This window comes from Paramisgurnus dabryanus, chromosome 9 (assembly GCF_030506205.2).
Source record: "Paramisgurnus dabryanus chromosome 9, PD_genome_1.1, whole genome shotgun sequence".
Taxonomy (NCBI): Eukaryota; Metazoa; Chordata; class Actinopteri; order Cypriniformes; family Cobitidae; genus Paramisgurnus; species Paramisgurnus dabryanus.
Genome location: NC_133345.1, coordinates 23,185,895 through 23,203,901, shown reverse-complemented (window position 1 = coordinate 23,203,901; position 18,007 = coordinate 23,185,895). Strand labels below are relative to the sequence as shown.

The window sequence follows — 18,007 nt, the reverse complement described above, 5'->3', positions numbered from 1 at the left end:
AGTCAACACTTTTGCTCTACCTTGGTAACAGAGTTTAACAATAACTGATTTTCAATTATAAGACATTTTGTACAGAAAATATTAGATTGTTATGTCCTGTAAAATGTTGTCATCTATGACCATGAGTACCAAATTATTAAAATAATTATACAAAAATATAACCATTTAAAGAAAGCAGTAAAAACCTTGGACACCAAATGTACCCGCAATGATTTAATCACCCATATACCCAATGCTGTGGTTATATTACACACACACACCTTTTCATTTCAGTGGGTTTAATGATGCATGCATTCAGCACATCTACATTCAAACAATAGATACTCTAGTCTAACCTTTACTGTAACTACAGTGACTGCAGACATCCTTTGTTAACAATCCTTTTGAAAACTAATCCCATCCGAACATTTATATGGCCATACAGAAACGAACATACACTTAATGGAATGCAGTGGAGTAGAAATAAAGTAATAAAGCACTGTATCAGACAATTGAGTTGATATCAAATGCTTAACATTCCCCGCAGATAGCTTTAAACAGCTGTTTTATTATCGTTTAAAGCCCATTTATGGAAATGGGAAATTTCACCAATTAATAATTAACCTTTCAGATGATGAATCTATCTGTAAGAGAGTGTAATAACAGATTTAACATCTGAACAGAATGTTACTTCGCTGTTCTCCAGATAGATAATTTTGGACGGGGCGGCATAATTACGGCCATTGTTGTAGAAACACTCATTAGATTCACTTGTATGGATGAGGTGGAGTTCAAGCAGAATGGGCTTCTTGGACAAACCTTAGCCCATGGGAAAATAGTCCGATTCCTGAAAGCGATGGTTTGGGAGAGTGGCATTCTGCTAGGGTTAGCACAGCATTCCTGCATTCCACTGACAGGGGGAGGGGAGACAGGGTATTGCTGGGTTTGTGTCCGTCTACTAGAGACATGTTGGATTGTTTTTGTTAGGGATGGGCAATATGGCCTAAAATCCATATTGCGTTATACATTGCAGCCTCTTGCGATAGCGATATGTATTGCGATATAATAATTTCAATAGACTCGTTTCAGAACAGGTTATATAGACCCTTAGAAAAGCCAAACTGCAAAAAAAGTAAGTAAAAGTAAACCGTTATGACCAGATTAGTCTTGTTACCTCTCTTAGCTGGAACTTTTGCCTGACACACTCTACAGCAGGGGTGTCCAGACTTTTTTGTGTGGTGATCTACTTTTAAAATGATAAAGCCGACAAGATCTATCTGCTAAAAACACAGTTAATTATTTTTATAACACTAAACACTTTAAATGCTTGTGAGGACTATACTGGCATATATATACTGCATGTTTCACAATTACTAGACCATAATGCCAATTTCGCACGTGGAGCAGCAGTTAACTTATGTGCAATCTACCAGCATTGCCGTATTGGACAGTGTCACCCTTGCTCTACAGAGTATATTTTCCTGCTGCTTGTTGGACGGCTTAAATCCAAATAATAGATGTTGCATCGGTCTTTTTCATGAGTTCCTCTGTTTCGCTGACGCTTTCATCCATGTTTATTCGGCTGCAGCTCGTGGCTCTAAAGTTCGCGGGTAGATTGTGTCATCAACGCGCATTATCGCGATAGTGCAATAGATTTAAAATCTCTATCGTATGCCAATTTTCTATCGTTTATATTGCATATCGTTTATATTGCCCATCCCTAGTTTTTGTGTGTTTATGCATATCTATTTGGTTTCTTTTTTGTGTTAAAAGTTTTTATATAAGCATATTGCTGCTAAGTGCTGTGTGGGGTTTTATTAGGTATACTGTGTGCTGGGTGCAGAATTGTCCCCACAAGTTATCTAAATCTGACAGAACATCCTCTTCGACACATCCCTAAGTGCAAAAAATAATTCATAAGGCAAAAAATGCTTTGCATATTTAAACAATGTTAAAATATGTCCTTTAGGGTTATTGTCATTATAATTAGCTTCATGTAAAACAGTGGACGTTAATGGTCCTCATTAGGATCAGCCAGTTACATATGCAGAAAATAATGTCTTAATGAAAATGCAGAAATGTTACAGATATCAGTGGATGGTGTTTACTATGATAGAAAAACAAATGTGTGTGTCAGATAGGGAGAGAGATAGACAGATAGAGCATTTCATAATATGATGTAGAAATCAGAGAGCATCAAATAAGGTTGAAATGGAAAAATCAAATAGGCACTAATTAATCAGAGATCAAATGTAATATATTTTTTTTGTCTTCTGTATCCCCCACTTTTAGCGTGTGTGTGTATGTATTGGGGTGGCGATTAAAAGGCACAAACACACATACATGCTGAAGAATAGTAATATCCCCAGAGCTGCAAGACATGTTGATGCTCTACATAATACCATTTACTTCCTTTCATATTAATGCTAATCTTTTATTGCAGTTAGACTGAGAAATGTGTGTTAGTCTGCTGATATGTTTCAATATGTGTGTGTGTGTGTGTGTGTGTGTGTGTGTGTGTGTGTGTGTGTGTGTGTGTGTGCGCGCTTGTTTTGCTTGCTTTGCACACACCATAAATCTCATTTATGAACTTTAGATTAAAAGAGAGGAGACTGATTCACTTTGTGGTTTTTAATCATCTTAACGTATTACAATGACTGATAAGAAAACAGAAAATAATGAGAACTCAGATCTGCAATAAACAAATACTATTATGTATGGAAATTTAATTTAGCTTTTGTTCTTATCAACTCTGTCACTCCTGTTGTGTGTTAAGCATGTAAACAAGGCTTGTGATGAAAATTGTCAGTGACTTAGTAAGGGGAAGATCTTGTTTTTCCTGTTTGGTACAGATACAGGACGATTATCCTCTTTTTGTCGGATAAGGAAAGACCACATGAACTCCAAAGGGGGTTTTTGGAAAGCTGCCGGCCACTGTCTGATGCAGTGACACAGTGTAGGGAATATAGTAGTCCTGGTTTTGTGCAGTATGTTTGCATGTTTTGTGATACATGTACCTTTAAGAAAGTTTACGTACGTGTGTGTTTGTGTGTGTGTGTGTGTGTGTGTGTGTGTATTAGAGGATTCCACACTTGAGAAGTTAAAAGGCTTTGGTGACAGAATACGCAGCGGGTCTGACAGTCCCAACAAAGAAAGGAACTCTTTATTCTTTTGTCCTTCAAAGCTGCATGAATATTGCTGTTGGCTGGGAGCAGGATGTCTCAATACAAGGATGTGCATTGTTTTTTTTCTGAGCGGCGACTGGAGCAGTGCATCGTGGGCAGGATGCTGCTGTTGCTGTTGTTCTCAAGAGCTGCATTGGTAATTTTTGATGATGTGGCAACAAAGAATTCAGCTCCCATCACAGCCCCTTATTCAGACACAGGAAATGCTTCGAGTGTTTCATTTAACTTGGACAGTGAACTTGGTTATTTTTTAGCCAGAGTTCTGAAATGATTCATAGTAACAAACTATAAATTTGATCTCAGATGAAAGGGCACTAGGTCGACCCAACCAAGTTCAAATGTCATTATCATGTTGATGTTACAATATTGTTGCGTAGGCAGAAAGTCTAGAAAGTCTTCAGCAGATTCTTCTGGTATTTAGAGAACTGATGCCAAAAAGTTACATTGCATTTATATTCAGCAGACTCTTTATCCCCAAAGTGACTTAGTGTACAGTGCATGCAAATCAATACATTTTATCATTATGCATGTTTCCTGGGAATAAAACCCACAACATTTGCGCAGCTATCGCATTACTTTCCACTAATATAGACATTTCAAGGCTTGTAATGGTTCAGTGACTAAAAGCAAGTTAAACAACATTGAACTTGAGGACGTAAATGGGATTTCCATTATTAACATTCTCTGATCTGCTGTTCTGAATGCTTGGTCTGTTCTAGGGTGGTCTGGTCTGATCTTACTTGCCAGATCCATGCTTTTTGGCTCGCGCTAAATCTCACGACACGTGCGGCATGCAGGGGTTATAGATGTCACAGCCGAGTGGTCGAGGTTTCAGGACCGAAACATTGCCAGCTGAACAACATTGTGCGTAGGTGTAACAGCCTGACCGAACCAAGACCAGGCTGTTCGGCCACAATGAATCTACTGTTCTACTCGCAGACCCATGAATAGTCTCAAACAGAAGCTGTGGTACAGTAGACGTCAATTCACAGCATGCATACATTTTCCATTGAATATTTTATGCAGAACCGTTTCAATTTCGGCTTTCTGCAAGAGGGTGCAGTGATCTGTATCAAACGGCAGAGATTAGCTCATTTTTACCTCTCTAGCGCTCCGTGACAGGCATTTAGACCTCTCACCTCTAAACCAGCAACCATCCTCCTCTTTCGCTATAAAACAGGATTGTTATTAGCGGGCGCTGATGGAGGGGGGCTTATTAGTTGAAGAGCGAGGGGGTGGGGCGCTAATTGAAATGATGTCTGATGTGATAGCCTAATCTCTACGGTGACAAAATCCACACGCACTTGCTAATTTAAATGACAGCGCCGATGTCACTCAGGCTTAGCCGATGAAAATAAATAACACAAAAAGTCCCAGAAAACGTTCGTTGAAGAGAGCGAATGGCATCTCAACCGTGAAGTCTGTCTTGGATAGCCGTCACCCCGTAGAGTGAAATGAAGTGGCGCTCAATTGTCATGGAGACCAGACACAGCATCTTGTGTCCTGAAAAGACAAGCGCAGCGTGAATATAATGGCTTAAAATTCATACGGCACTTTCGGTTTGAAGGAATCTCCTGCTTGTGCGTTGTTTAATTCCTTTTAATTTCTCCATCCCACACAATAATAGATTCCCATATCCCGATCTAAGCATTTTATAGCAAAGCATCTTTCTACAAGTCATATACAAAACTGGCTTTAGCTCATAATAAGACCATATTCTCTGGAATGTGAAATACTTGAGTCTGGCTGTCTGCTACCTCGCTGACCTTTCCCCTGACCTCAGCACCGGCCCATGGGATGATGTTGTGGAGGTATCAGGGTCACATGCTTCTACTCGTCACCTAACATTCCTGCTTTTGGTATGCAGAGTTGCTTTGGTATGCCCTGCTGTTTTCTTTCTTTTCTGAGGCAGGATATTCTGTCCATTATATGTAAATTGTAGGAGACAGCCCATTAGGGCGCATTGCTTTTCTATGTTCACCACATTGATTTAAATGTGGAGCCCAGTTTGACCCCTTGACCTGGTCAATTCCTCATGGGATGGGAGTATGAGGTCATACTTGGAGATATGGCTTCTCGTTGATCCACAAGCAGGCAACGACAGAGATTATTTATTTTGTGGTAGTAACAGTGATGTTAAGTATTTATTCAGAATGCATTTGTTTCTATACACATGTGTAGCCCAGTATTATTTCAAATTAAATTCGAGAAGTAGGCTATTTGAATAGAAAACGACTGTAAATTTACTGTAAAAAATAACTTTACCTAGCATGCGCTAAATAATTGTCGGTAGTTTAAAAAAGTTATATTAAATTAATAATAAGATAAATAATATAACATTGTGATAAAATATGTAAGGAATAATTGACAATGGGCCGTTAAATTGTTAGAAAATAATGCACATCCAAGTAGGCATGGGCCGGTTACCGGTTTCAAGGTATACCGAGGTTTTAAAGAGTCAAGGTTTCAAAACCACTAAAATTTTGTGTGTTACCGTTTTCAAAGTTAAGTCATGTAATTGATTTGATGTTTACATTTAATATTATTAATATGAATACATTTAAAGGTGCGTTGTTTAATTTTTAGAAGGATCTCTTGACATAAATGCAAAATATTATACAAAACTATATGATCAGGGGTGTATAAAGACCTTTCATAATGCACCGTTATGTTTTTATTACCTTAGAATGAGATGTTTTTATCTACATACGCCGAGGGTCCCCTTACATGGAAGTCGCCATTTTGTGCCGCCATGTTTCTACAGAAGCCCTTAACGGACAAACTTTTTTACTAAGTTTTCTCCAACGATGAAATGTTTGTCTGGTGGCGGCTAATGTAGCTCCTCTCTCCGTTTCTAAAGCGAGGGGGGAGCAGTGGACTGAGCCGTTGGTTGCAATGCGCAACCTCACCACTAGATACCGCAAAAATGCACCTTTAAATGTTACAATTTTTAAACATTTTTGAAAGAATATTATAATTTAAGGCCTTATTTTTGCCTGGCATACATGTTGTATGTTGCTTAAAAATAAAATGTATTGTGTCCTGTCCAGTTGAAAAGTTATTGTATTGCAGATATTTTGAATGTAACACATTTTAGTGTTGCAATGGCAATACTGCAACACCGTGAAATCGTGGTATTTTTGCTTGAGGTTATCATACAGCCAAAATCTCATACCGGCCCATGCCTACACCCAAGGTGGTAATGCGGCATGGTGTAAAGTGGAGTTATGCTGTATGTGTGCATTGTTTTCAAATAAAACAAAGGACTGAAATCAATTATTCCACTTATACCAATCACAGTTTTCATAGACATGCTAAGACATTGCTCTGTTGGATTTTTTTAAGATATTTAACAGGTTTGATGTGCGTTTATTTAAAAATAATGGTACATTTCTAAACCAATCAGAATATAGCATTCAACAGCCCGTGCTATAATTTAATAATGTAATAATTTGTCATGTATAAATAAATAAGGCAGGAAATGATGCTTCTGTAAAATTATTTAGCCGTATCTCCTTATTATTACATTTACATTTATGCATTTGACTTACACTGCATTCAAGGTATACATTTTATCATATTTTATGAACCCATAACCTTTGAGCTGCTAACGTAACGCTCTACCAATTGAGCTACAGAAAAATAATTTTTTTTTTTCATTTTAATAGAGATTCATTAAATTATCTCATCTACATCAAATGAAAATTCTGTCATTTACTCACGCTCATGTTTTTCTTAGCCTGTATGTGTTTCTTTCTTCTGTTGAACACAAAAGAATATATTTGATAGTAGAGAAAACAAATACTATGGAAGTCAATGGGTACCGTCAACTCTGTGGTTAACATAATTTATCAAAATATCTTTGTGTTCAACAGTATAAAGAAACTCAAACAGGTTTAGAAGAACATAAAGGTGAATAATAATAACAGAATTTTTATTTTTAGGTGAACTATCCCTTTAATGTACTTACTGCAGGTCAGATACATGCTGAAAATATCAAAAAGAGGTTAAACAATTCAAAACAATTAAGGTTAGTGCTCCATTTACAGTTGAATGATAGGTCATTTGCCTGGTTTTTGTTGCTCTGTCCGATTATGCAAAAAGGAACATATTTAAGGCTTTCTGAAAGACTCTAGACAAAGCTGTGGTGACAAGCGGTCTGTATGTGCAAGGGGTACAGAAGATAAAAAAAAAAGAAGTAATGTCTGTCCTCAGGTCTGCAGAGAGTCTCACTAAACATTCCTCACAGCCAGGGGGAGGAGGAGAGTACAGCTCATTAACATAAGAAGAGGTTTCTCCACCAATCAGAAGCCAGGAAAGGGAATGTCAGGATTCAGAAGGAAAGAGGCAGGGTGTCGAGTTACTCAATGCATACTTCCCTCCTCCTTTTGCCAGTGAGAGAGCGAGCAAGCAAGAGAAAGAGGACAGGACAGACACGGCGAGCAAGCGAGAGAGTTAAAGAGAGAGAACTGTATGGAATAGTGTCATTCTTACACGCTGAGATCACTGAATTGGAGTATGTGTTAGGATCTGTCTGCCCGACGGAGACGCGGAGAGGTTTTCAAGCGGAGGTGGACGGTCCGAGCTGAGTTTTCGTCGGGGGTCAAATCACAGGCAGTTAAGTGCTGTCTGGAGTCCCAGCGACTCACACAGCAGGACTTAAAATGAATTATCTGGTGAGTGTTTGTGTGTGTGTTTTCATTGTTGTGTGAACGGTGAAGTTGGTTAACTTAAATGGCTTTGCGTTATATCTCTGGGCTAGGTAACAGTTAAGTTGGTTTCTCGGTGGACAGAAGAAACACAAAAGTCAGTCTCAGATTTGGTACACAAAGTTTTAGTGTTATATACCAGTTTATCATTTTAATAAAGTGCGTGTGACTGAAACTGATCGGAGCCTGTACACTAAGAGCTGAGAAATGCTCTTAAAAATGATTTTCACACAGGCTGATTTTAATAACACTTCACAAAGAGGACCAGAGAATGTAACTTTGCCATCTAAGGTTTTGAAAAATGGGCTTTTCTTGAGAAGCGATGAGTTTGGAAAGCTTAGGAGAGTGTGTGAGAAAGCAGGCATAGTGGGGAAAGAATGAAAGGAAAGTAACCCTGCTGCTGTGAGCTTGTCTGCTGACTCAGGAGAAAGCTGAAAGATTAAGGTTTTATGGAAAGCAGCAAGGGGAGAAAAGGAATGAAGGAGAGAGAGAAGTGACTGGGCCCTGGTTTTGGCCGAAGACTCCGTTATGTGCTATTGTTTAAAGGTGTTGGCCCGTGTTCAGCTTGTAAGGGTTGGGATGACACAAGCCCTTGGTATTTGGACGTGAGAGTCGTGCTGTATTTCCGTCTGGGAGGAATCTGGACGCTGGGGTTCACCTCCTGTAGACGCTGGGATATTCCCATACCACAATAGAGACATCTTGAACTACACACTAATTGTGGTTGACAGTTAATAGTTTATTAAAGAGAATACAATTTTTTTATTTTCTGTATAATTGTATTGAAAAAATATATTGTCTTACTGTAAAATTATAATGTTTTACTGTAAAATTTTCTTATTGTATGGCTGCTACCTTGACCAGGTCTCTCTTGTGAGAGTGATTTTAATCTCAATGAGACTTCCTGGTACAAAAAGGTAAATAAATAATATTTGTGTTGATAACTGGGTTGCCCAAGTTCTCAGTCTGTGAAGAGTTTGTGTCTCAAAAATAACTTGTTGCTTATCCCATAAACTTTTCTAAGAGTGTTACAAAGGTCTGTATGATTAATTTTCATACTATGGCAATTTGTCAGATTTATATTCTACTTATAACCATTTATAAAGAGTCAGACAAGGTTTCAAACTTGAGAGTTAGGTTTAGTGCTTTGTAAAAAATGTATTGGCATAGTAGAAAAGCAATAGTCACAGGGATGTCGCCATCATGTTATTATAACAGAAATGTCTGTATTGGTCTGTTTTTAGGTAGTCATATTAATGGAAGTGGGCCGTTGTATACACTTGTCACTCTTGATATTAGGCAACCAGACTGAATCAGTCGCAATATTAAGAATATTGACTCATATTGGGTTTACTGTGAGGGCCTGGGAAGGGATTTTTAAATATGAGGGTTGACAAAAACACTTTATTGGAGAACAGCTGAGCCCCCCCCCCAGCACTGCCCGTGACTCAGATCTGATTCACCCCTTGCCTCTTAAGTTTAGGAGGTTGGAATTTCCCCCCACCCTCTCCTGGGAGGTCTGACGGACAGGGCATGCTTCTCATCCTCATAATCCTCATAATCATCCAACATTATGGATGTCATCACAAGTCTAATGATGATCTGACTGAAACCAGTTGGATTGATACTTTTTATGATGGTGAAAAGTGTATTTCTTGCTGGTCTTACTGGTAATTCTTACTGGTCTTACTGGTAAACATTATGCTAGCGACAAAAAGGTCTCGGGTTCCATTCCCAGAGATATGTATATAAAATGTATGGCTTCATAATCAAGTGTAATTTATTTGTGTAAAAGCATTGGATTATATCATCATTAAATGACACACCACACATTGAGACATAAGTCCAAAGGAATTCAGACGCTATGAGAAAACAGAAGTTTGCTTAGGGTGGGATCAAAGACATTGACATGTATGACCTTTGATCATACTTTTTGAGTTGGGAACACTGTCATTTCCTTATAGGAGCAACTAGTTGCTTTTAATCTTGATGCACTTCTTTTAAAAAAATGTGTTGTTTCTGTTTACTTGACATGTGGCAAGATTCATTTGACATTGACACACTGATTGGCTGGCTACTATTGCGTTTCCAACAAATATTAGGATAGTAGTTGCTGTTATGTCGGTTTAAGGTTTCTATTTACATTTTTAAGCTCTGATTTAACTTTCTTTGGGGTTGTTTCCTAGACAAAGATTAAGTCATCTTTAAAACATAAAAGAATGACAGCAGTTTATATGAAGGATATGAAGTGTAATACATATATTATAATATATAATTAATTAAAGTCACCCTTAAAGTTTAAAGATAAAAAGACGAATGCTTTGATTATTTTAATTTAAAGAAAAAAATCTATATTTCGTTTTCGAGAATCAATACAGTATCAGCAAACAAAACATCTGGAAAACAAAATATCCTGATACACACATGTATTGATATTTTCTTACACCCATATGAATAAAAAATGCAGCATTAATGGTTAAACCATGAAACAACAAAAACAATTAAGAAATGTGTTTTTGACTTTTACAACTGTCAGTGATTTTACTTAAAAACATTATCACATTTTCTAAACATTCTTTGTATTTGTCTTTGTATCTGAGTCCATCTTGAGTTTCTGACCTCATCACTGTTATTGTACTTGCAGACAGAGAGTTTAAGGTCGCAGTTGCTGAAAAGAAATCACATCATTTATGTCTGGATTGTTTGTTTGGAATAGAGAAGATTCTGTACATGTTTGCGTAGTGATGAAGGTCCTTCACTGTTTATGGCACACGCTGCTAATGTCTGTACAAATATCCACTGTGTGCCCTTGCTATGTTCACGTATATCTGTTTTTGGCCGATCCAGCTCTGTAATCTCAGCGGAAAGATTGCACATCAGCATTGTGTAGGTGTGGTAAAAAAACTGGCAGTAAACCAACACTAAGTTATAGCCTGTAGCTACAAGAATCAGAGCCGCCTTTTTCAAAGAGGCTTTTGCAACCCCACCTTGTCAGGTAAGGAGGGGCTAAGGATGTCTCTTTGTTTTTTTTCTAGTAAACGTGAGAAGGATGAGTGAGTTTAAAAGTGCACATAGGAGTGTAGTTTTGCTACTTTGCTACATGTGTTTATAAAGGGTATATGATTTGCTAACCTAATTGCGATGCGATTGCGGGATTTGTCAGGCTATAAATTAAAGTGGATACCTCTATGATCAAACTGTGGCATCTATTTTTATGAGCGTGTCGTGTGTGTGTGTGTTGTCACGTATGTGAGAGAGTTATATAGAGACTGTAGCGAGAGACTGTACTGTATATAGAATGTACTGAATGTATTAAATAAAGAAAGGTGTATGATATGGAAGTGTGATAATGCGTGTCGTGGGTTGTGAGATGGGTCGAGGGTGTATATGTGAGGTAATACTGTATGAGTGAGTTAGGTAGAAGGAATGTTTTAAGAATGAATGGACGGGCTTAGACTTGCACAGAGTATGCTATATAGATTTGCTGTAGACAGACACTGACCTAGCTAAAGTGGACGTACAATGAACCGTAAAACATGAAAAAAAATATGTGTTTATTTATCAATAAAATTAAATAAAATCTAAAATAATAATTTTTACTGTTGAGTATGCACTACTTCATATTTAAAGGGACACTCCACTTTTATTTAAAATAGAGTTTACAATTTGATTTTTACCATTTTGGAATCCATTCAGCCGATCTCCGGGTCTGGTGGTACCACTTTTAGCATAGCTTAGCATAATCTATTGAATCCGATTAGACCATTAGCATCGCGCTCAAAAATGACCAACGAGTTGAAATTCACCATGGGGACTATTTTTGGGAATTGCGTAATATCACTACACCTGCTGCAGCCATGTTACAGCAGCAAAGTCCTTCATTATTACGCCAGAATGAGAGTATAGTTCCTAACTATATATATACCTAGAAAATCGTAACTTTTAATTTTCAGTCGGTCTTAGTACACAATGTAACTACAGAAGAGTCAAGTTTTAAATAGAAAAAATATCGAAACTCTTTGGGTTTTTTTTTTTTGAGGGCGATGCTAATGGTCTAATCGGATTCAATGAATTATGCTAAGCTATGCTAAAAGTGGTACAGCCAGACCCGGAGATCGGCTGAATGGATTCCAAAACGGTAAAAATCACATGTTTAACTCTAGGGGAGCTGGAAAATGAGCATATTTTCAAAAAAAGTGAAGTGTTCCTTTAATTATTGAATCTCTGTTCTCCGTGACTATCATCTGTTATTGTCTCCTTTTTGCTTAGGTTTGTACTCACACGCACAAACTAACAATTAATGATGTGCCTGTCACCCTTTGCTCTTATTCTCTACAGGCCTGTTGTTAGTACTCAAGTCTGGTCTTGTCTTTAGTAAATTCACTCTTTGTAGGGAAAATAGAGCAGGCCATTGGCTCACTGTTTTTTCTTTTGCATCAACATTCTGCTATTGTCTACTTTCTGTCAAGATTTTTGGGTCTCGCCCCTGCCCCACTTGCAGTGTGTACTTCCGACATCTTTTATTCTTTTTAAAGAAACATTCAACCGGTTCACACATATATGAATGTTATCACTGCTTCTAAGAAATAGACACAGTGTATTTCAGTCTTAAAAGAACAGTTCACTCAAAAATGCATTACTGTATTTACCCACCCACATGGAAAATACTGTAGAATACCACAGTATTTAAAGTAAAACGTAAGTCCTAATATTTTAATAAGCACTAATAATTGCTAATAAGCACTAATAATTGCTATAATGGACTACAAAATAGTAGAAGTCCATTATAGCAATTATTAGTGATTATAGTGAATTATAAACTGTATTAAATACTGTTATTTTTACTGTTATTTATAAATACTACAAATTTTTCACTACAGTTTGCTATAGTAAATACTGCAGTATACTACAGTACTTTGTTCATATGCACATCCTAATGTTCTTCAAAACTGTCATTTCTGTGCATCACATATGGAGATACTGTGATGATGGTTCACACTTCTGTTTTCTATAAAAGCACATATTCACCAACAGACTGTCAAGCTTCAAATTAAAAAACATTGTACCCCAAATAATCTGTATTTTAAGCTTGACAGCCACTGGTCTATTTTCAGTGTATAAAAACCACAAAGATGAATATTTTGCAAAATCATGTCTTTTGCATTCCTTTAAGGAACGACAAACATACATATTTGAAATGACATTAGGGTGAACAAACAATAACCAAATTAGAATTTTGGGGTGAACTGTTCCTCTAACACACAACTGGAATCTTCTTAATAAATCTGTGTTAGTTTTTTCCACGTGAGCGTGTGTCACACGCTGCTGACTGACACGACCGATAACGACAAACGCTCGAGCACGCGCCTGCCGGTCTGAGTCACATCTCTCTGCCTGATGATTATCGCTGCTGTCTGATGCAGCGTCTGCTCATTGTGTACCTGTCTGAAAATGTGTCTTACCGTACTAAACTCCACCTGCTTTAATTACTCCAGCTAAACCGCTATTTATGAAAGCCCTACATCACTGAGAATAGCAATCTAACCACAGAAAAATAACCTGGGCATTATACTACATGTACTGTATGTATGTGTTACAAACCACATTTCGAGTTTTAAAATAAAATGTTGTTTTCCCACACCTCGGACAGAACAGACTGAACGTTTAGCATTCGTTTCTAATTGTTTGGGCTCAGGTGCCTTATGTACATGATGAAATAAAGATGACTAGGTTTCATTTGAAGCGCCCATCTGTTTTCAAACCAATGAAAGGTTTTGATCAGAGTCGTATAATAATAGAGTTACGACTAGGGATGTGCATTTATGTCATTTTTTCATTTCGATTAATCCATAGGTCTGAAGAACGAGTACTCGATTAACTGGGGGCGGGGCAATCAAAGGGGCGGGACGTACACGTCATGGTGAAAATGAAAATATTTTGATTAAAACACTCAAATAAAACTTAATTTTGAAGAAACTATGACAGAACAATGAACACATACTAGATTCCTAATTAATCAAATGTTTTTAACAGAAACCTCTAACAGGAAAAGCTGCGTGATGAAGTGAAACTAAAGGGTTAATAAACACAAACCGAAGCCCTTTCTATTTGACGCACTCTGCATAATATTAAGCCTTTATACAACATAAATGTACAACGTCCATCTATCTGCATAAAATGCAAGACTTCAACTAAGGTTTCAACTAAGTTATCTAAAAAAAAGAAAGTTTAACTCCCTTTGTGGATGTGCATCTAAAACAGCGCACTTTTAAACACGTCCAGTCAAAGTTCAAGCTTCATAACATTAAGCAGCTTTAAGTGTTTTGCTGTCATTTTAGCGTTTAGCTGTGTCGTGTCGTCCTCTTACCTCAGTCAAGATGTAATGTTATGCTCGTATGGCTCTCTGGTATCTCTTGACATTTGATGTTTAAATATGAGATGATAATCCATTGAACTTTGGATGGCGCTGTACATGTTGCACCTGACTGACTGTATTTCCGAAAATCACGACATCCTTTTAAACCATAGTGCCTCAGTGATGTGAGTTGTGGCTGTCTTCACGGGATCGGCGGGCTGGCGGGTTGCCGCGCATTGCGCGGATCGGCGGGTTTCTGCGGTGCGGTCGCGCGGAATTATCTGTTTGTTTTTGAATCACGCATGGTAATGTTACTGATGTCATACGTCGGTCTGCGTAGCTTGACACGACGTCAAACACGCATCTCCAGACCCAGTCTTTACTACCACATGCGCTTGTAATGCTAACCAGACATCAAAATGCCGCCATATCCACAATAAATAAATAAATAAACCCACATGATCATCGTTTTTCTGATCGATCATCGATGCCACGTTCGAGTACTCGAGCAATCGAGTACTCGTGCCCATCCCTAGTTACGACACTCACATAGACGTCCGTTGTAAGAATGGAATGCGGAAGTAACAGCGTTTCATGTAGTGACCGGTAGTGACGCATAGTTCCAAACGCAGCACTGAAGCCCATTCATTTCAATGGCACCTGCTGGTAAATCGATGAATTTACCGTTTCTCTTTACATTTTCGGACATTTCATTAATATAGTCAACAGTGATATTTTATGAACTCTGCTGTAGGTAATGATTTTCGTTAATAATAACTAGTAAAATTTTTATATTTTAATGAGTTGTGTATAATGTGTGAATAATATAGATTTAATGGTTTAATATTTTATTACTGGTGGCCATCTACTTTATACTTATCTTTTATATATATTACGAGTAACACTAGGGTGCAACCGCGACAAGCTAAATGCCTTATATAAGAAAGTCACACTGCTTACAATGCTGCTATGTGTTTCATTGTGTTTGGTAAGTAATACGAGTGATGTTTCCTTAGAAAATCATGTATGATTATATTAACATTTAATGTGTGTACTATAAATACAATTAAATATGAATTTAGTGTGTTTATGTTATGCTTCACTGTTACAAATAACCGCGTTGGCGATCTTTTTTGTGATTTTAATATAGTAAAAGTGTAGGAATTATGTTTTTAGCAGATTGAAAGCCATTTATATAGCCATATTTTGCTACAAAAATAAAAGATAAACTGTGTTGCTGTAGTTGGTATAGATTACCACAGTTATATTTGGGTCACAATTAACTGTTTATCTTTATTAACTGATTTACTGTATTTCCATCACTCCCTAGTAAAAAAAACGTTATAAACACAGTAAGTATAGTGATCAATTCCCATTACAAGCTAATATTTACCTAAAATAGCTGAAAACCTATGCAAACAGATTGACAGCCCTGCTTGGTTTGGAACTGTAGAACGTTACATGAATCACGTGACCACGCGGCGGCGAGATCAAAGCGTTTCGTAACTCTGTTATTATACGACTCTGGTTTTGATGAGGTAAGGAGCGGGCTCAGGAGGTGCGAATGTGATAAGAATAGACTTCAGTCAGATTAGATGCCATTGTTAATTTGATGTGAACAGGCACAGAAGTCCGTTCAATATGTCAACCTGTTGTATTGTTCAGTCTCAGTCATTCACCTGAAACGTATACATAATCTATTTTAGCTACAAATTTGAACAAGATGGATTTGCAATGTTTTATACTTAGAGCCTGTTATTATCTTTTAAATCAATTTTAAAGTCTGTGAACGTGATATGTTGTGTGCTTATGAGATAAAATGCATCTGTGCTGTGTTTAGGTTTGAGTTATAAGGTTGCTATGAGTTTGTGCTGCCCTCATGTCCTTGAAACTAGTCTGCACAACCACAAAAAAGCACAACCTGCCCCCACCTCACAAACTTTACTAGTGTTTGTCCCACAGGGTCATGTAGAGGCACCAGACAAAAGCTGTTCGACTTCAACCCCCTCCACCTCACCGTACAACAATGCAAACTCACACACACACATACACACTCATTGACCTGGCTGTACATAGCTCGCTCCTGCATCTGCTGCATTACCTCCTGTTCAGTGGTTCTGTGTGAATGCCCCTTCCTTCCTTCCCTTTCTGCTGCACAGCTCCACATCCTTTTTTCATTCCTCTTCATCCTGTCGAACTGTATTTGATTCAGGACATTTCTTTCTCACTCCATTGCCTTCACTTCTTAAAGGGACAGTTCACCCCAAAACATAAATATATATATATTTTTTTCTTATGATTCATATAATTTAAACAGCTTTTGTCTAGCAAAAATCATTAGTGTTTCCTTAAGCCTGTAGTATAGTCTGTTTGTTTATGTGTACAAGAATGTATGCACATGGTCAAATGCACAGCCTTGTAAACCCTAGTTTATTTGACTCGTACATGTACACAGACACACATGCGCATTGCGGCAAAACAAAATGCATCTCCTGGGCTACATACTAAATTCTCCTGTATGCGCATGTGCACCCTATGCATACAAAATACGCATGGTTACAAAAATCTGACGGTGCGCGTACAATACGAGCATACTATTATGATTAAATTTGAATCGTGTTTACTGTATGCGGACCCAGGCCAGTTCACCTCCATTGAAAACAACAGCTTTGATATTTTGTTAAGCTCTTATCTTTTTATACTGTATGTTCCAACTGAGTCATAATGGGTGTTGAAAGACATAACTATAATTAAATGAATTTTTTTGTAAACTACCCCTTTAATGTGTGACATGAGAAGCTCTTGTTCGCATGAGCCTTTTGAATGCTAATGTTTTTTTTTCTTGCTCTCTTTTATCTATTCTTTTTGTCTCAGTGTCTTTATGTCTTCTGTCACATTATCTCAGTGTCCTGAGATAATAAAAGTTAGGCTTTAGTCTCTGTCCACTTCACATTCATGGAAAGTGTTTGACCTGGACATTTCCATGGTAATGATCGCCATGGTGAAATGACGCTAAACTTTCCTGCCAACCATTTATCTAATAAAACCCATTGGTTTTTACAACTTTCCCCAACCAATACATTGAAAACAGTGTTGAGGAGTTAGTTTTGTCACTAAACTTAGTTTTGTTACTAACTGGACTAATACTGTGACGTGTAGCTCTTTTGAAACACCGTAGCTTTTCAGGAACAAACTGGAGCCAACAAGTTGCAAAAAGCATATTGTCTCAAAAGTTAAGCTGGTACCTCATTTTAGAGAATTCATTTGTTGATACATCTCATGTGAATAAGAAGAGTTTAATGATTTAATTAAGTTCCTGTATCTCACTTTGATCTTAAGCTTGGAGTATAGTCTGTTTTTTATGTATACGCGAACGTGAATGCACAGACGAATGCACAGCATTGCAAACCGTACTTTTTTTTACTTGTACTATGTGTACACAGATGTTCAACGCATGCACAATGCGGCAAAATGCAATGCATCTTCTGTACATACTACACTCTCCTGTGCGTGCATGCGTGACCGATGCATACAAAGTACTATTCTTATAACAAACAGGGTTCCCACAGGTCCTTTAAATTCTTGAAAGTTTGTGAATCTGGTGGATAATTCAAGGCCCTGGGAAGTTGTTGAAAATATACTAAATAGATACAGGTCATTGAAAGTGCTTGAAGTTTTCTGAAAAAAAAAAAATCCATATTATTCCCTGGATAATATCATAAAAATTCTAGACTTTTTAAGCACACATGCTAAACTGTTAGCTTTAAATGCTTATATCT

General features: G+C 37.5%; 1 protein-coding gene across 3 annotated transcripts in view; it reads left to right on the top strand.

Moving 5' to 3' along the window:
• bcar1 (BCAR1 scaffold protein, Cas family member) overlaps nucleotides 1-18,007 on the top strand; it is a 96,401-nt gene that overhangs the window by 42,243 nt on the left and 36,151 nt on the right. Inside the window, exon 1 of one of the 3 annotated variants that reach the window (XM_065279078.2) lies at nucleotides 7,530-7,840. The exons of the other annotated variants lie outside the window; for them this stretch is intronic. Coding sequence (XP_065135150.2) covers nucleotides 7,829-7,840 — 12 coding nt within the window. The 5' untranslated portion in view covers nucleotides 7,530-7,828. Of the gene's footprint in view, nucleotides 1-7,529; nucleotides 7,841-18,007 lie in introns of those variants that run through there. 3 annotated transcript variants of the gene reach the window in all.